Source organism: Zea mays, chromosome 5 (genome assembly GCF_902167145.1).
Source record: "Zea mays cultivar B73 chromosome 5, Zm-B73-REFERENCE-NAM-5.0, whole genome shotgun sequence".
NCBI lineage: Eukaryota > Viridiplantae > Streptophyta > Magnoliopsida > Poales > Poaceae > Zea > Zea mays.
In genome coordinates this window covers 197,022,499-197,050,108 of record NC_050100.1, presented here as the reverse complement: position 1 = coordinate 197,050,108, position 27,610 = coordinate 197,022,499, and the positions used below count along the sequence as shown (strand labels likewise).

General features: G+C 45.0%; 1 protein-coding gene across 3 annotated transcripts; it reads right to left on the bottom strand.

The window, feature by feature from the left end:
• Positions 1-594: 594 nt before the first annotated feature.
• LOC100281039 (rho guanine nucleotide exchange factor) lies at positions 595-6,380 on the bottom strand. 3 transcript variants are annotated; one of them, XM_020553314.2, is made up of 7 exons: positions 5,940-6,380; positions 4,741-4,818; positions 4,578-4,662; positions 3,514-3,602; positions 2,883-3,095; positions 2,213-2,369; positions 595-2,080 (listed from the first exon to the last, which is right to left on the bottom strand). In XM_020553314.2, the coding sequence occupies exons 1-5, from the start codon at positions 6,243-6,245 to the stop codon at positions 2,958-2,960; spliced, it is 696 nt and encodes a 231-aa protein (XP_020408903.1). In that variant the 5' UTR covers positions 6,246-6,380; the 3' UTR covers positions 595-2,080; positions 2,213-2,369; positions 2,883-2,957. The 3 variants fall into 3 exon arrangements, with proteins under 3 accessions (XP_020408903.1, XP_035823881.1, NP_001353089.1); XM_035967988.1 differs by having other exon boundaries at positions 605-2,080; positions 2,213-3,095; NM_001366160.1 differs by lacking the exons at positions 595-2,080; positions 2,213-2,369 and having other exon boundaries at positions 2,624-3,095; positions 5,940-6,295.
• Between the last annotated feature and the right edge of the window lie 21,230 nt (positions 6,381-27,610).

Genomic DNA, 27,610 nt, shown 5'->3' with positions numbered 1-27,610 from the left:
AAAGCAGTACTTTAGGGTGTTGAAAGAAGAGATTTTATCTCGCCGTTTTGGGACTAGGGGTTTGGCTCTTTAGAATAAATACTTTGTTTTACTGTTTAGGGAGCAAAGCAGCACAATAAGGTGTTTATTTTTACTGTTTTTAGAATAATAAGGTAATTTTGATTAGTTCATTTCAGACAGCATCCAATGAGACTCTGCATACTTGTGTTCTAGAATGTATTCTGAAAGTTTTTGTATTGCAGTTATTGAAGAATGTACTATGAATGTTTCTACACATGGCAGTCGGATCTGGTAGTTACTTTTTGTATGAAAGTCTTGAGATGAGGTCTGTATTGTTTCTGAGATGGCAGTCATTTGGGTTACTCTCAATGTTTCTATATTGTAGTTTCTGAACGATCAGAGATTGAAACTGCTCCTACCTGCGGTCTTTATTGTTGTTTCTGGGATGAGGTCTGTACTCTGAATGTTCCAAACGGCCATAATGGTTTTGAACAATCAGATATGCAAGCTGCTGCTAGTAGTTGACGCTAGCTGTTGTTACTTGAATTTTTTTTGTTCATTCTTGAAATACATGCTTCGGTACGACATCACAGATTAACTAAAATGAAAGATAAAAACTTCGATAGAGAAAACCATCTTTCTGAAACAGTCTTTACAGCATAGATTAATCTGAAACAAGAGGTAATTAACTAAAATGAAAATAGTACGACATCACAGATAACAGCACAAATTATTCAAAGAAAAACAAGATAACCGATAAACAAGTATGGTTCCAAACTACTGCTGCCCAGTACGTTGACCTTGACGCTCCCATAGATGTTCCACTAGGTCCCGTTGTAGTTGATTGTGAATGTGAGGATCTCGGATTTCTTTATGCTTGTCAACAAACGATGAAAAATTCGAAGTCCCTTCCTGAGAAACGCAGCCCCTTGTCTTAGCATCACTCTTGTCATAAGGTGGCTCAACACGACATTTGTCGTGTTCATCTTCTATTATCATATTGTGCATTATTATGCAAGCATTCATAATGTCCGTAAGTGTTGCTTTATCCCAGAACCTAGCTGGACCTCGAACAATGGCAAAGCGAGCTTGCAATACGCCAAATGCACGTTCAACATCTTTTCGCTGGGATTCCTGAGCTGCTGAATAGTTTGTCCTTCAAATTTGCTGGTGCCTTAATTGTTTTCACAAAGGTTGACCAATTAGGATAGATCCCATCTGCTAAATAGTAGCCCTTGTCATAATTGTGTCCGTTAATTGTATAGTTAACTGATGGGGCTTCCCCTTGAGCAAGTCTATCAAAAAGATGGAATCTGTGCAAGACATTAATATCATTGAAAGACCCCGGTAGACCAAAGAATGCATGCCATATCCATAAATCGGTAGACGCCACAGCCTCTAGTACAATAGTTGGTTCTTTCACATGACCACAATACATGCCTTGATAAGTTGTAGGACAATTTTTCCACTTCCAATGCATACAATCGACACTACCAATCATTCCAGGAAATCCACGTTGTTCACCAATAGTAAGCAACCTAGCTATATCATTTTCATTTGGAGGTCTCAAATACTCTGGTCCAAAAACCTCACACACTGCCCTGACAAATTTTCGTAGGCTCTCGATAGTCGTGCTTTCTCCAATCCACAAATACTCGTCAACGTAATCTGCTGGAACACCATAAGCAAGCTGTCTAAAAGCTGCAGTCACCTTTTGAAGACAAGAAAACCCAAGAGCACCGACAGCATTTTTTTTTCTGAGCAAAATAGTGATCATGTTGTTTAACAGCTTCAGCTATCCGCAAGAAAAGAGGATGACTCATCCGAAAGCGTCGTCGGAAATACTTCCCAGGATATGTTGGACGCTCAGCAAAGTAGTCATTGAATAATTTTAAATCATGCTCTCCTCTACTACGATCATATACCTCATGTCCAAAAACCAAACCTCGACGCTTTTTACGTTGATCTTCATTCTTCCTCTTCCGGTATTCACCTAGCATAAAAACCAATGTGCTGAAGGTCATCATCAATCTCATCATCTTCTTGGTGCCTTTTTGATCTCCTACTTCCATACACCATCCTGCATCAAATGAGGACAACATATATTGTTCAAATAGGACAAAACCATCGAATGAGGATGTTGGGCCACCTCTGTTCTATTCGCAAAATTTGATTGTAGTCGGTTCCACGATCAACTGATGTCACTATGTACCTGAAATGAAGGCAGCAATCCTGGTCGATGCAAAAAACAGTCTGCGCAGGAATGGCGGCTTCTACTGGATGAGCGCCGGAACACCACCTGGAATTAGCGGCGGCGCAAAAAACAGTCTGCGCAGGAATGGCGTTCGGAGTGGCACAGAACAGAGGATCTACGTACAGGGGAATATGGGTTGATTACAAATGTAAGCTATTTTAGGGTCCACGGTAGGAATCAACAATTGTATTTGGACCCTAAACAAATAGAACAGGTAGCTAACTTAAATTATAGGGCCCAACTAGGGGACTCATGATTGGAGTTGCTCTTAGGGCTATAAATGTGTCACCGACCCTTCTAAGGGTATGACATTGTGTAGTGTTTGAAAAAAATAAAAGAAAATCGCACCAACTCATAGTGTCATCCTTTCGATGAAAGTAAGAGTCTCGTTGATTACACAAGTAACCAGTGCTAATTTTAGGCACAAACTACAGAGAGTATTATTGTATATGCCTAGTTGTGGCAAATATCTCAATCTTCCCAAGAATGTCCCCTCCACCACATCAGTCGTAACAACAATCAGCTGTAAATAATGTGAGGCGAGCAACTGAACAGGAATAGCCTGCTCCAAAAAAGACAGACATCCAAACCCCAGATCCAAGCAAAACCTCCTAGTATTGTGGTGTACCTCCATGTGATGGATGCATGGAGGCTCGGTAGAAATAAATGAATCAGAAGCTTCTCTTAGGCTGCACGGCTATCATCAGCTGCATTTCACCACGAATGGACTAAAGACACTTAAGAATTGTGAGGTTCGCATCCCGAGCTTGAGGTCAACTTCTCCGCCACCCAACCAGAAGAAATCCTCATCCAATTTGGTGATAGCTTCATCTATGATGACCTGTGGTGGAAACCTTTTGCATCAGGTATCTTGTGAGATCACTAATAAGGCATAAGACATGCATTTTAAGCAAGTCACATAAGAATATACAAAAGCATCAGTTTGAAAAGATGTTTTCTCCATACCCATAGCTGAGTGTTCAAAACCTTCCAAGTTCCAACTATTTGCTATTAATACTATGCATCACTTAATCCTGCGTAACTAGAGTAGGACCATCTATCTGATTGCAGTAGTATAGTTAGTAGCTGTAGGAATGGAAAAACTAAAGAGATGTTTACTACGGAATGTCATGTGTATGGATATGCAAAAAACACGGTTTGTCACAAACAAATCTATTAATTGTAATCTAAACCTAATAGTAGTATCTTTGCAATGTACATGCTTCAACAGCTGCAATGTAAATATAAATTTACATTACCGGTATGTTTGTTTCCATCCCGATGCAAGTGACAGCGTTATGCACAAACCCAGTAAGCTTGTGTGACTCCTCTTCTGGTGCCAACCTCACTGCATGAAACAAAGTAAACAGCAAGGTTGGTTTCAGACGGCAGCAATAGGCCTGCAGCAATTGAAATTGCCTAAACTACGGTAAGAGCCGCAGCTCATTAATAGGCACTGAAAATGTTTAAATAGAAAAGCAGAAGTACAATGGCATAATGAAGAAAACAGTTAATGCCAATTGCCAAGGAATTTACTTTCAGTGCCTACTACATAATATGCAATGCACCAATGTTTCAGAAATCAGTAGTGAACCAGTTACTTGTTCCCCAGCGGCAGGTTTATGTCAGTTTCTCAGTACCAACAGTAATAAAGTAAAGGGCAAAAGAAATAGCCTGTAATCTGGCCAGGAATGTGTTAGCAGTACACACAGCCCTGTCGTGAAAGTTGTAAAAGCTAAAATTTTATTGAAATGTGTTAGCAGCACATTCAACATCTTTTCATTGTCAACATTAAGACTCTACACCCATCAGGAATATCATAATCAGCCCGCTGCAATTTGTACAGTGGCGGAGGACGCCAAAGAAACAAGGTATGGCCGCTGGCAGCTGGCCGAGCTGGGACCCAATGCGATGCGGATGCGAAGGCAGCGAGCACGAGCGAGGCACAGAGGCGGAGGCTGGCTGAGATGTGATACAATGCCGAGGCACCTAGGGTTCCTCACTTCTGCTGGATTGGGACGTGCAATTTAGGCATGGCACGAGCCATAGTGGGCCATAACGTGCCCTCTGCCACTGTTTGTACATGATTTAGTACATTCCTTATTTTTTTATGATGACAACACTGGGTCCGTCCTTTTACAAGAATTCCCCAAATATGAATCAAGGAGCTCCACGTAGAGACCATCATCCACATAGGAAAAAGTGCTTGCCCTAGCAGCAGTCAGCCATATAAAATGAGATACACCACCTGAATGCAGCCTATTTTTTAAAAAGCTGAGGGACTTCAAAAGGGAATTTCAAATACATTGTAAAAGAATCTTACTGTTAAATCTCTTTTTCGGTATTTGCTTCTCATTTAGTTCATACAGGAAGTTCTTGATGTTTTCAGCGTTAAGCCGTGCCATATACTGCAGGAATATACATTACATCAATATAAACACGAGATATATAAATTTAAAATGGTAGATTGATATATTAAAGCTTACCTGAACAACAACGACATAGTATTTTGAATTCTTTGGATTACTGCAATCAACAACATCTGCAGCAGCTTGGGTGTTCACCTAATAAAAGATGGACATAATTCATCATAACTAATGTTAAAGAAAGATTATTATCAGATTTGGAGGCAGGATCTTCTTAGTGAAATGACAGGCGGTTCTAGTGTATTGTTCGTGAAAAAAAAATTGAGGTAGGATCAAAAAACTGTAGCTCTATGCTTCAATGCATGTCCTTCCCAGGATAAAATAGTACTTGTTTAGTGTTCAGACAATCCAATTAAGCTGATAAGCAGTGATGCTCCACCATTGCTCAGATTACAACTCTGATTCTCAATGAACTGTAGAATTTAAATAAGTCCAATGCGATTTAAAAAGTTCCTGTTGCACAGATATTTTAAATGGGTGAAAAATTCTAAAAGAAACTGATGAAGCACACAAGCATGTCAACCTCTCTCCTTAATGTTCAAAGCAGGAAATTTTCAACTCAAACTTTGAGGTGCTCGCATATAGTGGTCTTTATCTCTTATCTATGCCATATAGCAATCAAATGTGATCAACAAATTAGCAAACACAGCTACTTGCACCAAAAATAAAGGGAAATTGATTTAGGTAATATCCTATATAGGATTAAGCGCATTATAGACAGTGTTAATTATTTCGGAGAAAAAACAACTGCTTCTGATAAACTTGGCACTGATTATCTCTGATATAAGATAGAAATGCCATAACAAATTTCGTTGCAACTTGCCGTAGCTCATAACATAGTAGCATATAAAACAGCAAACTCTGCTGTCCATCAGCCTACATGCAATGAAATAATGAGAAACAGCAGTTATGCACTTATTTTGAATCTTCAACAGGATAGCACAGTACTACTCCATAACGCATAACGCATGATCTTTACTTAGCCACCAACAAACCATAGCAATTGCGCCCATGATACTATTTATACAAACAAATTCAACATAACTATTTGCAGTCTTCAGAGAGTACATGATTAATTGTTCAATATTCAATAGCAACAATCATCAGTAAATTATCCTATTCAAACTATCCTATGCGCACAAAAAATCACTATAAAATGCTAAATTAACGTAATTGTAGTCAACCTAACAGTTAGGCAGACGGCATGCTTAGTGCTCGACGAAACAGCCGCGAGGAAATGGAAAGGGGGCGAGCCAAACCATGACGATACTCTTGCAGAGCTGGGCGACTGAGTCGGCTCGGAGCAGGTCGCGCCGCTCCTCGAGGGAGCGGTCGTAGTAGTCGGCGGGAACGCGACGGAAGGCGAAGTCCCGCACGCCGCGCGCGGCCAGGAGGGCTGCGAGATGAACCTCGGTAGCCCCCGCGTCGGCCTCGCCTTTCTCTGAGGGCGCGGTGGAGATGGAGAGCGCCCCGAGGCGGTGCTGCTGCGCGGCGAGCTCGAGGTCAGAAATACGGCCGAGGATGCGGAGCTGACGCGCCTCGAGGTCGGCCGCCGCGGCGCCCATGGATGCCGGACCTGGCGTGTCGTCGGAGGCGCGTCAGTCGCCCCGCTGCGGTAAACTGGAAGCAGGCCGACGCCGACCTACTTTCTAAGACCAACTCCAGCAGACTCCCTCTCCGTATCCCTAAAACGCGCGGTCAACACATTCTCTCTCCTCTCCGTATCCGTCTCCGTTTCCAGCAACACTCCCCATCCCACTCCGCATGCAGTCTATGACACCTGAGGCCCGCGAGCAGCCGCGCGCGCACGCAGAGAGCTGCGGAGAGGAGAGAGAAAGCGTGGAAATGGGGAGTGCACGGACACGGCGTCTATTTTGCGGAGACGGATGCGGAGCCTGCTGGAGAGCGCAATAGTGCCTCAGACCGTGCAAAATGCGGATGCGGAGTGGGATGGGGAGTGTTGCTGGAGTTGGTCTAACGGGATAATGTCAAACCGAAACCCGGGCCCAATTGAATCCATTATGTAAAAAGGGCCTGGATTCTAAAAAAAGAATGAAAAAAGGGCCTGATAAAAAAGACTGATCAGTGTTCATGGACTAAAAATTCACGAGGATTAAATCAACATCAGTATGTTCTTTTTTGGAATCAGGCATCTTAGTGTATACTTGTATGCTAGCTTAATCTATTGATCGTGTTCAAATGTTTTTGCTAGAAAAGAAGTTGATGCAAAGCTTAGTCTAAATTGTTGTTTAGCTAGGCTGAATTGAAATTGAAATACAAAACTAGAACAATTTCCTCTTATGGAACAAAACATTGTATCTTAAAATACTAAAATAAGTATTTCAAAAGAGATAGCATAAACATATGTACCCGATAATTAATCAATACTAGTTTTTTCGCAGCAGACAAGTATTCACTTTTCATCCATTTCCTTAGTCTCGTATCGAATTTGCCATCAATAGCCTTCAACTATTTGTTGGGAAAAGGGTCCTATCTTTATAGACATGATGAAAACTAGTTGGCAACCAGGGCGTGTTTTCATGAGTAGAGATAGCAATGGGAATTCCCCATTGAGAAATGCCCCGCCATCTTAGTCCCCATCTCCACAAATGACATTGGGGGACATTTCTCCCACATCCAATCCCCTCGCGGATCCCCGTACTCGCAACAATGGCAAGGTCATGGATCCTTCTACTAGGCACACGACAACCAAGGTATGGCCCTTTCCTCTCTGTTTCACTAGCGTTATGGACATGCCCTACCTTCTAAGGTAGCCAACGGTGGACTGCAGCTTCTAGCTCCTTGAGTGGCCGATGACGATATGGATAGGCCATTAGGGCATGGACCTTCTACTTTGAGGCATGTGGCAACTAAGGCAAGGCCCCTAGATTCCTAGGCGATAGCCACTAGGTCAACTCCCAAGTAGGCAATAATTTTATGCAGTCCCTTCAACCCTAGCACCTAAGAGAATCTGCAAGAAGTTTGGAGGTTGGAGCTTGAGGGCTTGGTCACTGTCTAGAGGTTCGAGTACTAATGTAGCAGAGTGATGGAGTTAGTCGGTGTAGCGGCTGGACTATGAGCTACGGTCCTACGGTTCAGATTGGGAAGGGAAGAAAGTAACAATTACTAGGTTGGCACATGGATATATACTTCTTAGGTAGGGTCAGTATTGGGCTTGGCTACTTGGGCCTTTGTCATATCTACATTTTGTATATACATGTTAGTTTTCGGTACAGAGATAGGTGGATCATCCCTAAGCCTGTCAGACCCGATGAGGAGGGATTTTTCCCTGTTAGCATCCCCATGGGGTTGAAATTAACCCCTTCATCAATCTCCAATTGAGGAATTCTTCGTAGGAAATTAGAGAATAGGTCCCCATTGCCATCTCTATTCACAAGGGTTAAGGTCATCCTAGAGAAGACACCCCATATAAGGTTGTGAGAGCACCTAGAGGGGGGGTGAATAGGTGATCCTGTAAAACTTAAGAACGTAAGCCACAAAACTTTGATTAAGCGTTAGCACAGTTAATGCCAAGTGGCTAGAGAGAAGATCTTGCACAATACGATAACCACAAGGAGTTCAACACAGAGAAGACACAGTGGTTTATCCCGTGGTTCGGCCAAGTACAAAACTTGCCTACTCCACGTTGTGGCGTCCCAACGGACGAGAGTTGCACTCAACTCCTCTCAAGTGATCCAATGATCAACTTGAATACCACAGTGTTATGCTTTTCTTTTCTTATCGCGTTCGCGAAGAATCTCCACAACTTGGAGTCTCTCTCCCTTACACTTGAAGTTCACAAAGAAGCACGGAGTAAGGGAGAGAAGCAACACACACAAATCCACAGCAAAATGCGCACACACACGGCCAAGAATCGAGCTCAAAAGACTATCTCAAAGTTCTCACTAGAACGGAGCTCGAATCACTGAGAATGACAAACGAATGCGCAAAGACTGAGTGTGGATGATCAAGAATGCTCTAAGGTTGCTTGGTATACTCCTCCATGCGCCTAGGGGTCCCTTTTATAGTCCCAAGGCAGCTAGGAGCCGTTGAGAGCAAATCTGGAAGGCCAATCTTGCCTTCTGTCGTCGGGTACACCGGACAGTCCGGTGCACACCGGACACTGTCCGGTGCCCGATTTCCTTCCTACAATGGCGCAGCCGACCGTTGCTGATCTGGGAGCCGTTGGCGCACCGGACATGTCCGGTGCACACCGGACAGTCCGGTGCACACCGGACAGTCCGGTGCCCCCTTCCGACCGTTGGCCCGGCCACGTGTCGCGCGCAGATTCCGCGGCCGACCGTTGGCTCACCGGACAGTCCGGTGCACACCGGACAGTCCGGTGAATTTTAGCCGTACGCCGTCGGCGAATTCCCGAGAGCGGCCACTTCACGCCGAGTCAGCCTGGCGCACCGGACACTGTCCGGTGCACCACCGGACAGTCCGGTGTGCTAGACTGAGCTGAGTCTTGGCTGTACACAGCCAAGCCTTTTTCACCTCTTTTCTTTTCTTCTTCTTTCTGTTTCTAACACTTAGACAAGTATATTAGTACACAAAACCAATGTAATAAGGCTTAGAAACATACCTTTACTCTTGATTTGCACTTTGTCTATCCATGAGCATAAATTCACATTTAAGCACTTGTGTTGGCACTCAATCACCAAAATACTTAGAAATGGCCCAAGGGCACATTTCCCTTTCAATCTCCCCCTTTTTGGTGATTTATGCCAACACAACATAAAGCAACTAGAACAAGTGCAATATCACTTCAAATAAAACTCAAATTTATTTTGATTCCATTTTGGCATATATGGATCATCCTTTGCCACCACTTGTTTTGTTTTTGCAAATCAAACTCAAATCTCTATCTCTAAGTCGAACACACATGTTGAAGCATAAAGAGAGTCATTCCAAAAGAGATTGATCAAAGATTTCAAAAACTCCCCCTATTTCCCATAATCAACACTTCTCCCCACAAGAGGCCAACTTTTGACAAAAGAGACAATGCAAGAGTTTTGACAAAACAAAAAGCTCTATTTTACTATTTTCAAAATTTCTCAAGTGGTAGCTGATCCATTTATTGCTTTGGCCTTTATTTTCTCCCCCTTTGGCATCAAGCACCAAAACGGGATCAATCTTGGCCCGATAACCCCATTGCCTCACCAAAATCTTCAATTAAGAGCAAATGGCAATAAGAGTTCATGAGATGAACTTGGAAAAGTTACCCTCTCATCGGAGTGCAGTGGAAGTCTTTCATGGTCCAAGTCCACATTTTCCCTTTCAAACCTCCTTTGAGACTAAAACAAGCAAACTCAAGCACATGGTTAGTCTCAAAGGGTCAAGTTGTAACACATCTCCCCCTAAACATGTGCACCACTTTGCAACGGACTTGTGAGGTCCAGGGAGTGTTTGTACAACTTGAGCACCATTATTAAGCAACAAAATGCAGAAGGAACATGATCAAAAGCATAAACACATGTATGCTACAGTTCAATCCAAGTTCCGTGAATCTAAGACATTTAGCTCACTACGCAGCCTGCAAAAGGTCTTCTCATCTAGAGGCTTGGTAAAGATATCGGCTAGTTGGTTCTCGGTGCTAACATGAAACACTTCGATATCTCCCTTTTGCTGGTGGTCTCTCAAAAAGTGATGCCGGATGTCAATGTGCTTTGTGCGGCTGTGTTCAACAGGATTTTCCGCCATGCGGATAGCACTCTCATTGTCACATAGGAGTGGGACTTTGCTCAGATTGTAGCCAAAGTCCCGAAGGGTTTGCCTCATCCAAAGTAGTTGCGCGCAACACTGCCCTGCGGCAACATACTCGGCCTCAGCGGTGGATAGGGCAACGGAGGTTTGTTTCTTAGAGTTCCATGACACCAGGGACCTTCCTAAGAATTGGCACGTCCCTGATGTACTCTTCCTATCGACCTTACATCCAGCATAGTCAGAATCTGAGTATCCAACCAAGTCAAAGGTAGACCCCTTTGGATACCAGAGCCCGAAGCAAGGCGTAGCAACCAAATATCTAAGAATTCACTTCACCGCCACTAAGTGACACTCCTTAGGATCGGATTGAAATCTAGCACACATGCATACGCTAAGCATAATATCCGGTCTACTAGCACATAAATAAAGTAAAGACCCTATCATTGACCGGTATGCTTTTTGATCAACGGACTTACCTCCTTTGTTGAGGTCGGTGTGTCCGTCGGTCCCCATCGGAGTCTTTGCGGGCTTGGCGTCCTTCATCCCAAACCGCTTCAGCAGGTCTTGCGTGTACTTTGTTTGGGAGATGAAGGTGCCGGCCTTGAGTTGCTTCACTTGAAACCCAAGGAAGTAGTTCAACTCGCCCATCATCGACATCTCGAATTTCTGCATCATAACCCTGCTAAACTCTTCACAAGACTTTTGGTTAGTAGAACCAAATATTATGTCATCGACATAAATTTGGCACACAAAAAGATCACCGTCGCAAGTCTTAGTAAAAAGAGTTGGATCGGCTTTCCCAACCTTGAAAGCATTAGCAATTAAGAAGTCTCTAAGGCATTCATACCATGCTCTTGGGGCTTGCTTAAGTCCATAGAGCGCCTTAGAGAGCTTACACACGTGGTCGGGGTACCGTTCATCCTCGAAGCCAGGGGGTTGCTCCACGTACACCTCCTCCTTGATTGGCCCATTGAGGAAAGCGCTCTTCACATCCATTTGGTACAACCTGAAAGAATGGTGAGCAGCATATGCTAGCAAGATACGAATTGATTCTAGCCTAGCCACAGGAGCAAACGTCTCCTCAAAGTCCAAACCTGCGACTTGGGCATAACCTTTTGCCACAAGTCGAGCCTTGTTCCTCGTCACCACTCCGTGCTCGTCCTGTTTGTTGCGGAACACCCACTTGGTTCCCACAACATTTTGCTTGGGACGAGGCACCAGTGTCCAAACTTCATTGCGCTTGAAGTTGTTGAGTTCCTCCTGCATGGCCAATACCCAATCCGGATCTAGCAAGGCCTCCTCTACCCTGAAAGGCTCAATAGAAGAGACAAAGGAGTAATGCTCACAAAAATTAACTAATCGAGATCGAGTAGTTACTCCCTTGCTAATGTCACCCAAAATTTGGTCGACGGGATGATCCCTTTGAATCACTGCTCGAACTTGGGTTGGAGGTGCAGGTTGCGCTTCTTCCTCCATCACGTGATCATCTTGTGCTCCCCCTTGATCACACGCCTCCTTTTGATGAACCTGTTCATCGTCTTGAGTTGGGGGATGCACCGTTGTTGAGGAAGAAGGTTGATCTCGTTTATCTTGTTCCTGTGGCCGCACTTCTCCAATCGCCATGGTTCGTATAGCGGCCGTTGGAACATCTTCTTCATCTACATCATCACAATCAACAACTTGCTCTCTTGGAGAGCCATTAGTCTCATCAAATACAACGTCGCTAGAGACTTCAACCAAACCCGATGATTTGTTGAAGACTCTATACGCCTTTGTATTTGAGTCATAACCTAACAAAAACCCTTCTACAGCTTTGGGAGCAAATTTAGAATTTCTACCCTTCTTCACTAGAATGTAGCACCTGCTCCCAAATACACGAAAGTAAGATACATTGGGTTTGTTACCGGTTAGTAGCTCATACGAAGTCTTCTTGAGGAGGCGATGAAGGTAGACCCTGTTGATGGCGTGGCAAGCCGTGTTCACGGCTTCCGACCAAAAACGCTCGGGGGTCTTGAATTCTCCAAGCATCGTCCTCGCCATATCGATTAGCGTCCTGTTCTTCCTCTCTACCACACCATTTTGCTGTGGTGTGTAGGGAGCGGAGAACTCGTGCTTGATCCCTTCCTCCTCAAGGAACTCCTCCACTTGAAGGTTCTTGAACTCGGACCCGTTGTCGCTCCTTATCTTCTTCACCTTGAGCTCAAACTCATTTTGAGCTCTCCTGAGGAAGCGCTTGAGGGTCCCTTGGGTTTCACACTTATCCTGCAAAAAGAACACCCAAGTGAAGCGGGAAAAGTCATCAACAATAACTAAACCATACTTACTTCCTCCTATGCTTAGATAGGCGACAGGTCCGAAGAGGTCCATATGTAGCAGCTCCAGGGGTCTTGATGTGGTCATCACATTCTTGCTGTGATGCACTCCTCCCACCTGTTTACCTGCCTGACAAGCTGCACAAGGTCTATCTTTTTCGAATTGTACGTTAGTCAAACCTATCACGTGTTCTCCCTTTAGAAGCTTGTGAAGGTTCTTCATCCCCACATGTGCTAAGCGTCGATGCCACAGCCAGCCCATGCTAGTCTTAGCAATTAAGCATGCATCTAGACCGGCCTCTTCTTTTGCAAAATCAACTAAGTAAAGCTTGCCGTCTAATACACCCTTAAAGGCTAGTGAACCATCACTTCTTCTAAAGACAGACACATCTACATTTGTAAAAAGACAATTATATCCCATATTGCATAGTTGACTAACAGATAGCAAATTGTAACCAAGAGACTCAACTAAAAACACATTGGAGATAGAGTGCTCATTAGAAATTGCAATTTTACCTAACCCTTTTACCTTGCCTTGATTCCCATCACCGAATATAATTGAATCTTGGGAATCCCTATTCTTGACATAGGAGGTGAACATCTTCTTCTCCCCCGTCATATGGTTTGTGCATCCGTTGTCGATAATCTAGCTTGAACCCCCGGATGCATAAACCTGCAAGGCAAATTTAGGCTTGGGTCTTAGGTACCCAACTCATGTTGGGTCCTACAAGGTTAGTGCAAATATCCTTAGGGACCCAAATGCAAGTTTTGTCTCCCTTGCATTTTGCCCCTAACTTCCTAGCAACTATTTTCCTATCCTTTCTACAAATAGCAAAGGAAGCATTTAAAGCATGATAAATTGTAGAGGGTTCATTCATTACTTTCCTAGGAACATTAACAACATTTCTCCTAGGCATATTATGAACAACATTTCTCCTACCAACATTTCTATCATGCACATAAGAAGAACTAGAAGCAAACATGTCATGAGAATCAAAAGCATCATATGCGTTACATCTCCTATGAGCATTTCTAGATTGTCTCCTATCATGGTACATAAAGGCATGGTTCTTTTGCACACTACTAGCCATAGGGGCCTTCCCTTTCTCCTTGGCGGAGATGGGAGCCTTATGGCTTGTCAAGTTCTTGGCTTCCTTCTTGTAGCCAAGTCCATCCTTAATTGAGGGGTGTCTACCAATTGTGTAGGCATCCCTAGCAAATTTTAGCTTATCAAAATTACTCTTGCTAGTCTTAAGTTGAGCATTAAGACTAGCCAATTCATCATTAAGTTTGGAAATTGAAACTAGGTGTTCACTACAAGCATCAATGTCAAAATCTTTACATCTATTGCAAGTTTCAACAATTTCTACACAAGATGTTGATTTACTAGCTATTTCTAACTTAGCATTCAAATTATCATTAACACTTTTTAATTTAGAGATGGATTCATGACAAGTAGATAATTCACTAGAGAGCATTTCATTCCTTTTAATTTCTAGAGCAAGAGAATTTTGTGCACTAACAAATTTATCATGCTCCTCATATAAAAGATCCTCTTGTTTTTCTAGTAATCTATTCTTGTCATTCAAAGCATCAATCAACTCATTAATCTTATTAATTTTAGATCTATCTAATCCCTTGAATAAGCATGAGTAATCTATCTCATCATCATCACTAGACTCATCCTCACTTGAAGAAGCATAAGTACTAGTATCATGAGTGCTTACTTTCTTCTCCCTTGCCATGAGGCAAGTGTGACGCTCGTTGGGGAAGAGGGATGACTTGTTGAAGGCGGTGGCGGCGAGTCCTTCATTGTCGGAGTCGGAGGAGAAGCAATCCGAATCCCACTCCTTTCCGATATGTGCCTCGCCCTTGGCCTTCTTGTAATGCTTCTTCTTCTCCCTTTTGTTCCCCTTTTCCTGGTCACTTTCATTATCGGGACAGTTAGCAATGAAATGACCAATCTTACCACATTTGAAGCACGAGCGCTTCTCCTTTGTCTTGGTCTTGCTTGGCTGTCCCTTGTGACCTTTAAGCGCCGTCTTGAAGCGCTTAATGATGAGAGCCATCTCCTCATTATTTAGCCCGGCCGCCTCAACTTGCACCACCTTGCTCGGTAGCGCCTCCTTGCTCCTCGTTGCCTTGAGAGCAATGGGTTGAGGCTCATGAATAGGACCGTTCAACGCGTCGTCCACATATCTTGCCTCCTTGATCATCATTCGCCCGCTTACGAACTTCCCCAGAACTTCTTCGGGCGACATCTTGGTGTACCTAGGATTTTCACGAATATTGTTCACCAAATGAGGATCAAGAACGGTAAAGGACCTTAGCATTAGGCGGACGACGTCGTGATCCGTCCATCGCGTGCTTCCGTAGCTCCTTATTTTGTTGATAAGGGTCTTGAGCCGGTTGTATGTTTGAATTGGCTCCTCGCCCCTTATCATCGCGAACCGTCCAAGCTCGCCCTCCACCAACTCCATCTTGGTGAGCAAGGTGACATCATTCCCCTCATGAGAGATCTTGAGGGTGTCCCAGATCTGCTTGGCATTGTCCAAGCCGCTCATCTTATGGTACTCGTCCCTGCACAAAGAGGCTAGCAACACAGTAGTAGCTTGTGCATTTTTATGAATCTGTTCATTAATAAACATGGGACTATCCGTACTATCAAAGTGCATTCCACTTTCTACAATCTCCCATATGCTAGGATGGAGAGAGAACAAGTGACTACGCATTTTGTGACTCCAAAATCTGTAGTCCTCTCCATCAAAATGAGGAGGTTTACCAAGTGGAATAGATAATAAATGAGCATTAGTACTTTGAGGAATACGAGAGTAATCAAAAGAAAAGTTCGAATTGACCGGTTTCTTTCTCTCGTATTCGTTGTGGTCGTCGTCCTTTTGGGAGGAAGTAGACTCATCGCTGTCGTAGTAGACGATCTCCTTGATGCGTCTTGTCTTCTTCTTCTTCCCATCTTTGCGTCTGTGGCCCGAGCCCGAGTCGTTGGACTTGTCATCCCTTGGCTCGTTGACGAAGGACTCCTTCTCCTTGTCGTTGATCACGATTCCCTTCCCTTTAGGATCCATCTCTTCGGGCGGTTAGTCCCTTTGTGAAGAGAACGGCTCTGATACCAATTGAGAGCACCTAGAGGGGGGGGTGAATAGGTGATCCTGTAAAACTTAAGAACTTAAGCCACAAAACTTTGATTAAGCGTTAGCACAGTTAATGCCAAGTGGCTAGAGAGAAGATCTTGCACAATACGATAACCACAAGGAGTTCAACACAGAGAAGACACAGTGGTTTATCCCGTGGTTCGGCCAAGTACAAAACTTGCCTACTCCACGTTGTGGCGTCCCAACGGACGAGAGTTGCACTCAACTCCTCTCAAGTGATCCAATGATCAACTTGAATACCACAGTGTTATGCTTTTCTTTTCTTATCGCGTTCGCGAGGAATCTCCACAACTTGGAGTCTCTCGCCCTTACACTTGAAGTTCACAAAGAAGCACGGAGTAAGGGAGAGAAGCAACACACACAAATCCACAGCAAAATGCGCACACACACGGCCAAGAATCGAGCTCAAAAGACTATCTCAAAGTTCTCACTAGAACGGAGCTCGAATCACTGAGAATGACAAACGAATGCGCAAAGACTGAGTGTGGATGATCAAGAATGCTCTAAGGTTGCTTGGTATACTCCTCCATGCGCCTAGGGGTCCCTTTTATAGTCCCAAGGCAGCTAGGAACCGTTGAGAGCAAATCTGGAAGGCCAATCTTGCCTTCTGTCGTCGGGTACACCGGACAGTCCGGTGCACACCGGACACTGTCCGGTGCCCGATTTCCTTCCTACAATGGCGCAGCCGACCGTTGCTGATCTGGGAGCCGTTGGCGCACCAGACATGTCCGGTGCACACCGGACAGTCCGGTGCCCCCTTCCGACCGTTGGCCCGGCCACGTGTCGCGCGCAGATTCCGCGGCCGACCGTTGGCCCGGCCGACCGTTGGCTCACCGGACAGTCCGGTGCACACCGGACAGTCCGGTGAATTTTAGCCGTACGCCGTCGGCGAATTCCCGAGAGCGGCCACTTCACGCCGAGTCAGCCTGGCGCACCGGACACTGTCCGGTGCACCACCGGACAGTCCGGTGTGCCAGACTGAGCTGAGTCTTGGCTGTACACAGCCAAGCCTTTTTCACCTCTTTTCTTTTCTTCTTCTTTCTGTTTCTAACACTTAGACAAGTATATTAGTACACAAAACCAATGTAATAAGGCTTAGAAACATACCTTTACTCTTGATTTGCACTTTGTCTATCCATGAGCATAAATTCACATTTAAGCACTTGTGTTGGCACTCAATCACCAAAATACTTAGAAATGGCCCAAGGGCACATTTCCCTTTCAGGTTGTCTTCAGCGGTTCTCACAAAATTTTTCCCCTATATCCCACTATCGTGCCACATCAACCATATTCGCTCCTCTAATTTTTTCTCGCCTGCAACCGTTCCCTCTATTTCTTCCTCTACAACCCACCATCCCAAATAAAATATACATTTCTGTTGTGGTTTCGAAAATCGGGGGACAATAAGATTTGTGTTTGGTGGGGATGCTAGCACGAACTCGCTCCGAATGGTGAATCACTAGGGCTCAATGAGAGATCTGAGACACGGGGTTTATACTGGTTTGGGTTCGCACCCTACTCTAGTGTAGTGCTTATCGTAGTATTTCTTGGAGCGTGTTACAACTGGTGTGCTTGTGTGTAGGAGAAGGAGGAGGACATGCCCGTTTATAGCTCAAGGGTTGGTCCTTACAGAGGAGATCTGTTTCTACCAGAGAGAGAGAGATCAGCTCCTCTAGGTTGTTGTGGTGGGTTCTCTGTAGGGTCATACATATTCGTACTTCTAGTATGGTGTACCGTCTCGCTTGTTCGTCATACGGACCCTATAGCCAGTCCATCGCTGACACCATCCTTGCTCACTGCTCTTCCGTATAAGTAAACTGGGAAGGTGTTTGGGGTCGTTTTACTCTTATCGTACTTTACTTCTCGTCGTGCGCCAGCCCTCTCGACTGCTTTGCCTTCCCCAGCCTTGTGCCCGTCTTCCTGCTTTCTGCTTGCATGGCATTGTTCCCATCTTGTATGATCCGCGAGATTCGTCTTTATGGCCTGGATAAGAAAGGGTTTCTTCCCCCAAAAGATGTCTCGGTGTGGAGGTTGGAAGGCGAGGGCGAGGTGCCTCGTCCTGAGGATGATGAAGTGGTCATTTTTTAGTCCTACGAGCGTGGGTTCAGTTTACTGCTCCATCCTTTTATGCATGGGCTCCTCCACTACTACCAGCTGGAGATCTAATATTTCTATCCTAACGTCGTTCTTCACATGGCATGGTTCATCACGCTATGTGAAGCGTTCATCGGAATCAATCCCCACTGGTGGTTGTGGCAATACTTCTTCAGTGCGTAGGTGTGCCTGGGACACGACGATTAGTTGTACATCAGCTCGACCATGATCCAGCTTCGCTCCGGCCGGAAGGCGGAGTACTTCAAGGTTCACCTCCCTTCCTCCATCCAATATGAATGTGAGTGGTTTTATGTGAGGAATGTGGTCGGGAGCGCCCCGCCATTCACCGATCGAGAGCTGGTGTCAATCGAGAGCAAGCCTCAAGATCGAGGTAGAGAATATGTTCATGATAGTAAAAATGCTGAAGCAACAGGGTCTTTCTAGTGCGCGGCTGGTGTAGACCTTTATGCATCGCTGGATCCAGCCTCTGATGGCCCGCCAGAAATCGATGTACTTGTACTCCGGGGTTAATGATCCTGACCGCCATTCTTCCTCGCCGCTTGCGCTAATGGAGATTGAAGCCAGGGTCAGGGTTGTTACGATGTTGTCGTCGGTGTCCTTTATGGATGAGGATTCACCCCTTCCCCTTTCAGGGATGTCATTAGCACCTTGGTGAGTTTCTTCCCTTGGCACATCGATCCTTCTCTTTTTTTGTATCTAATGTCGATTCTGCAGGGGATCGGTCCCTTGGCATCGTGTCTCCTACCCCTCCCTAAGGTCATTGTCGTCGAGGCGAAGCGAAAGCGAAAGAGGGACATGGAGGGGGAGACCTTGGCGGAGCGCTTGAGGCGCGTTCGAGCGAAGAAGGAGAGGGGGCCTCCCAACCCACTTGTGTAGAACCGGGGGTGAGTGTCCTTCTTTCCTCTGACTTGGAGGATATTTTCTCCATCGCTTCTCAGGGATGGAGGTCGATGCATCGGTGGGCAGTCCGTCTCACTGCGACGATGCGTAGGCCAGCTTCAATGGTCCTTCCAAGAGGGATGAGTTGGCCAGTGACCGTGTCGCATTAGGGGCGCCCTTGGAGATTTGCGTAGAGATCGCTGGAGCCAGGCGTGGTGATGGGGGTGACGTGAGCGGCCCTGCTCTCGTTGGCTTTCTCGGTATCGTCAGAGCATCGTGCAGGGAAAGAGCCCATGGAAGCTTCCTCCCCCATGGAGGAGACGATGTTGCATACGGTGCTCCAAGCGGCGCCATCTCCTCCTACTCTTTTGACAGCAGCCCTAAAGAAGGTGACCACGCGGAAGCGTTCTCCCAGTACATCGGTCTTCTTTGTGTTTTTCGTCTTTTGTTTCATGTCATCGTTCCATATCTTCTCTAATATCCTTGCCTTGATCAATGTGTATGTGTCATGTAAGTTGGTGAAAAACGTGACCGCAACAGCGAAGGGAAGCCTTCCAAGTCCTTAAGCCCCCGAGCCTCCGTCGTCGAGGGGACAGCCACCAACGTGGCGTCTGTGCCACCTGTGTCGACCTCCTTAGTCGTCCTAGAGGCCCCAGCAGCGCCGACCCCTGATGCCTGCCTTGTTCTGGTGCCATCTTCCACGCCCGTCCCAAGGGAGGTTCCTGCGGTCGGAGCGACTCCCTTTGGCGAAACTTCATTGGTGGAGGAGGCGGCTCTGGTCCTATCGCCCCTGCCACCAGCAACGAGCGCCGCCGAGGTGGGCATTCAATTCGAGGCGGCACTGCCCCTAGGGGTCACCGAGTTCTCGGCTCAGCCACCACCGGTTACCGCTTCCTCTTCCCCAATTGGGGTCTCGGTTTCTCTACTGCCGGGAGAGCGTCATGAGGGTCATCCCTCACCCCTTGTGGCATCGAGGGTGGATGTGAAGGATTGGTGGCAGGTTGAATCAGCCTCATCCTAAGGTGATATGAGCCTGGGCACTATTGAGGAAACCCTCGGTAGCTTTGGGGAGACGATTTATATTGCCCGAGCATCGATGACGCGGGATTTTATCCCTTTTGGCTAGGTGAATGTCGCTTTGTAGTTGTTCTTTTTTCTTTTTTTCTTGCCATCATTTACCTTGATCGTGGGGTGTCACACCCGGTTTTGGAAGGCAAACCGAATGCGAACCATGTACGTGCCAGGATCAGAAACTCATCTACACAACGATTACATAATTGGACATAATCACACATTGCTCAAAATAAATAGCGGAAATAGTACTTTATTACATCAAGATGTCCAAGACATCCACAGAGTCATTAACGTAACATTGTCATTAATATTATCAAAGTGCGAAAAAATGAACGTAGCAGATATGGCCTTCACAAGCAGCTGACTAGGGGTTTGCCACTAACATAACTAGAACTCGTCGTAGTCCTAGAACTCCTCAAAGTCCTCCATGTTGCCTGCATCTCCTCCTGAGCACTGAATACAGTGGGGACAACCTGGGGTGGGGTGGTTTTTAAAGCAAGGGTGAGTACACATCAACGTACTCAACAAATGTCCCGTTTGACTAAAGTGGATTAGTTGTATGTGGAGTTAAGGTTAAGTAGTTGCTTTTAGTTGGTCAAGTATTTATTACTAATAGTATAGCCAAGTTTTAGTAGTAAACTCAATTATTACCCAAATGTACTCCATCTAAGAGGAAATACCAAATATCATAATTATATTAATCATCATTAACCATCATCATAAAAGTATCCAAAGTTCTTCTAATCAAAGAGGATCCCAAGGCTGCTCTTAACCGTGAGCACGACTGATATACCAATTTCTAACACTCTACAGAGGTTGCACACTTTACCCACGAGTCGTTATTCCCTTTCCAGCCTGGGTTGTCCAGACCCAACCTTCACTACCGAGGTGAATGGCCAGGGATTCACTACATAGCCTTTACAAAGACTCCCATGGGGCATAGCTGCTCGTTAAGTTTCGCCAGTCGTACAAATACAGTACTCCTTCCTAAGGTGGGTGACTAACAAAACCAAATCGAATGAACCTCGTCATCCACCCTTAGCTGAGCGAGCACTATGCCCCGGCCCCCATTGATGGTCTTCCGGCAAAGCCAACTACACCCCCAGGTTCATCTAATTAATCAGCTAAGGGTGTTTCATTCCACCCTCACGGTTGTACTGTTTTCCCGGGTGATCACTCAACGAACAGATCCTTATGGAGAGGTACTCAGAAAAACAGCCTGAGTCCCCTAAAGTGCCATAAGAACATCATCATAATCATAATAACGACATTGTATCATAAATATTCGCATCATGTTCGTTGATTAAAGTGGAGCAATAGCATGAGGCTAATCAAAATAACCTAAAAGGTAAACAAGGATAAGATAAATACAAAGCTAGTCAATCCTTATGTTTCAATTAAGTAATGTAGGACAATGAATTATAAGTAAGTAGGACATAATGGGTCAGAGGACACTTGCCTTCATCAAACAGATGCTCAGGGTCTTCAATCTCGTAAAATTCGAAGAGCTTGATCTCAGGACCAGTGGATCACCAAATCTTGATCGTCGATTCCTCAAAGCTCAGGAACAGGTTGCAGTCTATTCGCGACGCGCAACGAATACAAACAGGCACAAGCAAACATATACTTGCATAAGAAAATTACACCATACAAGATAAAAATATTATAAAAACAAACAATATAAAATAGAGAGCGCTTCTATGTTTACACGAGGATAAGAAACGCGTCAGCCAGAGCTACAATCGACAAGTTATCGTGTTTACGCTAAACGAATATGAACTAGGACATTTAATTCTATATCAAATATAAATTATAACTACTATTTAATTTTGATTAATCTGCTACACTAACAGCTATCAATTAAATAAGTAATTTAATTAACACAACATACTCTAAGCGAGGCGAACTTACGACGCGTGAAACAACACGACAGCATGCAAACGACGCGCGAATTAGCACGCGACCACTAGCACATCACGCGCGAATAGCGCGTGGACAGTACGACGACGCGTGGTACTCGCTAACAGATAACGTGATTAAACTAAAAAAGTATTGAATGAAAAGCTTTTAAGTTAGTATTCATCAAGTTAACATTTATTTATAAAAGTGTGAGATAAACTATAAACTAGTTTTAATTAGAAGATCATTCATAATAAGTATCGAATGAACCACCAATTAAATAATTATGAACTTGTGATGTGACAAAGTACGTTACTAATACGAAATCGACAGTGTTACGAAGTTGACATGACTGAAACGAGTCGAAATAGGTTTACGACGCATTATATATTGAATAACTAACAATTCACGGCTAAATAACGACACGACAACAACACTTGTAAACAGCAACGATGAGCGCCACACGTGCGAACAACACGACGACGTGTGTGACATGCGCCAAACAACGTGCGACCGGCACACGAAACAACGCACGCGACATCGCGCTAACGCCGTGTGCGAACGATGATGCGCGCAAACAGCGCGAGCGACACGCGAGAATGGTTAACAAATATCATGTTTAATATAAAACGAGTATTAATTCAGAACATGCGAGTTGACATTAATCACATTACTCTGTATTTATAAAACACAAATTTAAACTATGAATTAGTCTTAACTAGATTACTGTTTTAATAAACATCGGATAAACCAATAATTAACTAATTGACGAAAACATGCATCATGACAAATTGATGTTTTAACTTGTAGTCGACGCTATTACGAAGCTAACATAATTTAAACGACTCAAAACGGATCCAAAACACGTAAGATATGAATATTTAACGAACTAGATAACTTGGTGCGATTTTATTGGCTAGATTCCGACCACACATCTCTACTATTCCTTAAGACGGTAAGGAGGGCGTCCACCGCCTTCACACGCCTCAATTAAGGATGGGCTTGGCTTTAAGAAGGAAGCCAAGAACTTAACAAGCCAAAGGGCTCCCATTTTCAACAAGGAAAAAGGGAAGGCCCCCATGGCTAGTTGTATTCAAAAGAATCATGAGTTCATTTATGATAGAAAAGTTTCTAGGAATACTCATTATAACAGGAGTTATGGTGCTTATGATTCACATGCTATGATTGCTTCAAGTTCTACTTTTGTGCATGGTAGAAGTAGGCCTAGGAAGGGAAATGTTATTCATCATATGCCTAAGAAAATGCCTAATGAATCTGCTACTGTTTTCCATGCCTGCAACACTAATTTTGTACTTTCATGTAAAAATAAGAAAGTGGTTGCTAGGAAGTTGGGGGCCAAATGCAAGGGAGATAAGACTTGCATTTGGGTCCCAAAGGATATTGTAACTAACCTTGTAGGACCCAACAAGAGTTGGGTACCTAAGACCCAAGCCTAATTTGCCTTGCAGGTCTATGCATCCGGGGGCTCAAGCTGGATTATCGACAGCGGATGCACAAACCACATGACGGGGGAGAAGAAGATGTTCTCCTCCTACGACAAGAGCAAAGATTCCCAAGGTTCGATCATCTTTGGAGATGGGAACCAAGACAAGGTTAAAGGTCTAGGAAAGATAGCTATTTCATCCGAGCATTCCATATCTAATGTGTTCTTAGTTGAATCACTAGGATACAACTTATTGTCTGTTAGTCAACTATGTAATATGGGATATAATTGTCTGTTTACCAATATAGATGTGTCTGTCTTTAGAAGGAGTGATGGTTCACTAGCTTTTAAGGGTGTACTAGACGACAAACTCTATTTAGTTAATTTTTCGAAGGAGGAGGCCGGTCTAGATGCATGCTTAATTGCTAAGACTAGCATGGGCTGGCTGTGGCATTGTCGTTTAGCACATGTTGGGACGAAGAACCTTCAAAAACTTCTAAAGGGAGAACACGTATTAGGTCTAACCAATGATTATTTCGAAAAAGATAGACCTTGTGCAGCTTGTCAAGCAGGTAAACAGGTGGGAAGTACTCATCACAGCAAGAACGTGATGACCACTACAAGACCTCTAGAGCTACTTCATATGGATCTCTTCGGACCCGTCGCCTACCTTAGCATCGAGGGAAGTAAGTATGGTCTTGTTATTGTTGATGATTTTTCCCGCTTCACTTGGGTATTCTTTTTGCAGGATAAAACAGAAACCCAAGGGACCCTAAAGCGCTTTTTAAAGAGAGCTCAAAATGAATTTGAGCTCAAGGTGAAAAAGATAAGGAGCGACAACGGGTCTGAGTTCAAGAATCTTCAAGTGGAGGAGTACCTTGAGGAGGAAGGAATCAAGCACGAGTTCTCCGCTCCCTACACACCACAACAAAACGGTATGGTAGAGAGGAAGAACAGGACGCTTATAGACATGGCAAGGACGATGCTTGGAGAATTCAAGACGCCCGAGCAGTTTTGGTCGGAAGCTGTGAACACAGCTTGCCACGCCATAAACCGGGTCTACCTTCATCGCCTCCTCAAGAAGACGTCGTACGAACTTCTAACCGGTAACAAACCCAACGTTTCATATTTTCGTGTATTTGGGAGCAAATGTTACATTCTTGTGAAGAAAGATAGGAACTCCAAATTTGCTCCCAAAGTTGTGGAAGGGTTTTGTTAGGTTATGACTCAAATACAAGGCGTATAGAGTCTTCAACAAATCATCGGGTTTGGTTGAAGTCTCTAGCGATGTTGTATTTGATGAAACTAATGGCTCTCCAAGAGAGCAAGTTGATCTTGATGATGTAGATGAAGATGATGTTCCAACGGATGCAATTCGCACCATGGCGATTGGAAATGTGCGACCACAGGAACACAAAGAGCAAGATCAACCTTCTTCCTCAACGACGGTGCACCCCCCCCAACTCAAGATGATGAACAGGTTCCTCAAGATGAGACGTGTGATCAAGGGGGAGCATACGAAGACCAAGTTGTGGAAGAAGAAGCACCACGGGCCCCTCCCACTCAAATCCGAGCGACGATTCAAAGGAATCATCCCGTCGACCAGATTTTGGGTGATATAAGCAAGGGAGTAACTACTCGCTCAAGATTAGCTAATTTTTATGAGCATTACTCGTTTGTCTCTTCTATTGAGCCTTAAAGGGTAGAAGAGGCCTTGCTAGATCCGGACTGGGTGTTGGCCACGCAGGAAGAGCTCAATAACTTCAAGCGAAATGAAGTTTGGACCCTGGTGCCACGTCCAAAGCAAAACGTTGTGGGAACCAAATGGGTGTTCCGCAACAAGCAAGACGAGCACGGAGTGGTGACAAGGAACAAGGCTCAACTTGTGGCAAAAGGTTATGCCCAAGTCACAGGTTTGGATTTCGAGGAGACTTTTGCTCCGTGGCTAGGCTAGAGTCTATACACATTCTATTAGCCTATGTCGCTCACCATTCCTTCAGGTTGTTCCAAATGGATGTGAAGAGCGCTTTCCTCAACGGGCCAATCAAGGAGGAGGTATATGTAAAGCAACCCCCTGGCTTTGAGGATGAACGGTACCCCGACCATGTGTGTAAGCTCTCTAAGACGCTCTATGGACTTAAGCAAGCCCCAAGAGCATGGTATGAATGCCTTAGAGATTTTCTAATTGCTAATGCTTTCAAGGTTGGGAAAGCCGATCCAACTCTTTTCACTAAGACTTGAAAGGGAAATGTGCCCTTGGGCCATTTCTAAGTATTTTGGTGATTTAGTGTCCAACACAAGTGCCTAAGTGTAAAATGGTGAACAAAGTACAAATCAAGTAAAGGTATGTTTCTTAGACTTAGTACATTGTTGTATGGACTAATGTATTGTGTCTAAGTGCTGGAAACAGGAAAAATCCAACAGGAAATGTCTTGGCTCGAGCAGCCAAGACTCTGCTCAGTCTGGGTGCACCGGACTGTCCGGTGGCTCACCGGACAGTGTCCGGTGGTGCACCGGACAGTGTCCGGTGCGCCAGGATGGCTCGAGTGAACTGGTCGCTCTCGGGAATTCACCGGCGACGTACGGCTATAATTCACCGGACTGTCCGGTGTGCACCGGACTGTCCGGTGAGCCAACGGTCGGCCGGGCCAACGGTCGGCCGCGCGATCTGCGTGGGACACATGGCTGAGCCAACGGCTAGAAGGTGGCACCGAACTGTCCGGTGTGCACTAGACATGTCCGGTGCGCCAACGGCTCTCATGCTGCCAACGGTCGGCTTCGCCATTTAAGGAAAGAAATCGGGCACCGGACACTATCCGGTGTGCACCGGACTGTCCGGTGCACCAGTCGACAGAAGGCAATATCAGCCTTCCTAGAATGCTCTCAACGGCTCCTAGCTGCCTTGGGGCTATAAAAGGGACCCCTAGGCGCATGGAGGAGAACACCAAGCATTCCTACAACATTTCTAAGCACCAAGACATCGATTTCGCGCCTTTGATTCTTTGCGATAGCAATTAGAGCTCTAGTTGAGTGGTGAACTCATTGAGTTGTGTTGTGAGCTCTCATTGCGACTTGTGTGCGTGGTGTTGCTGTGATTTCTTGTCTTGAGTGTGTTGCTTATCCCTCCCTTACTCCGTGCTTCTTTGTGAACTTTAAGTGTAAGGGCGAGAGGCTCTTAAGTGTGGAGATTCCTCGCAAACGGGATATAGTAAAGCAAGCAAAACACCGTGGTATTCAAGTGGGTCTTTGGACCGCTTGAGAGGGGTTGATTGCAACCCTCATCCGTTGGGACGCCACAACGTGGAGTAGGCAAGCGTTGGTCTTGGCCGAACCACGGGATAACCATCGTGCCATCTCTATGATTGATTTCTTGTGGTTATTGTGTTTTGTTGAGACTCCTCTCTAGCCACTTAGCATTTACTGTGCTAACGCTTAACCAAGTTTTTGTGGCTTAAGTTTTCAAGATTTACAGGATCACCTATTCACCCCCCCCTCTAGGTGCTCTCAATTGGTATCAGAGCCGTTCTCTTCAAGAAGGGACTGATCGCCCGAAGAGATGGATCCTAAGGGAAAGGGGATGGTGGTCAACAACAACGAGAAGGAGTCTATCTTCAACGAGCCGAAGGATGACAAGCCTACCGACTCGGGCTCGGGCCACAAGCGCAAAGACGGGAAGAAGAAGAAGACAAGGCGCATCAAGGAGATCGTCTACTACGACAGCGACGAATCTTCCTCTTCCCAAAAGGACGACGACGACTACGAGAAAAAGAAAACGGTCAATTCGAACTTTTCTTTTGATTACTCTCGTATTCCTCAAAGTACAAATGCTCATTTATTATCTATTCCACTTGGTAAACCTCCTCATTTCGATGGAGAGGACTACAGATTTTGGAGTCACAAAATGCATAGTCACTTGTTCTCTCTCCATCCTAGTATATGGGAGATTGTAGAGAGTGGAATGCACTTTGATAGTACGGATAGTCCCATGTTCATTAATGAGCAAATTCATAAGAATGCACAAGCTACTACTGTTCTTCTAGCTTCATTGTGCAAGGATGAATACCACAAAGTAAGCGGCTTGGATAACGCCAAGCAAATATGGGACACCCTCAAAATCTCTCATGAGGGGAACCACGTCACAATGCTCACCAAGATGGAGTTGGTGGAGGGCGAACTCGGGAGATTCGCGATGATAAGGGGAGAAGAGCCAACTCAAACATACAACCGACTCAAGACCCTTGTCAACAAGATAAGAAGCTATGGAAGCACACGATGGACGGATCACGACGTCGTCCGCCTAATGCTAAGGTCTTTCACTGTCCTTGATCCTC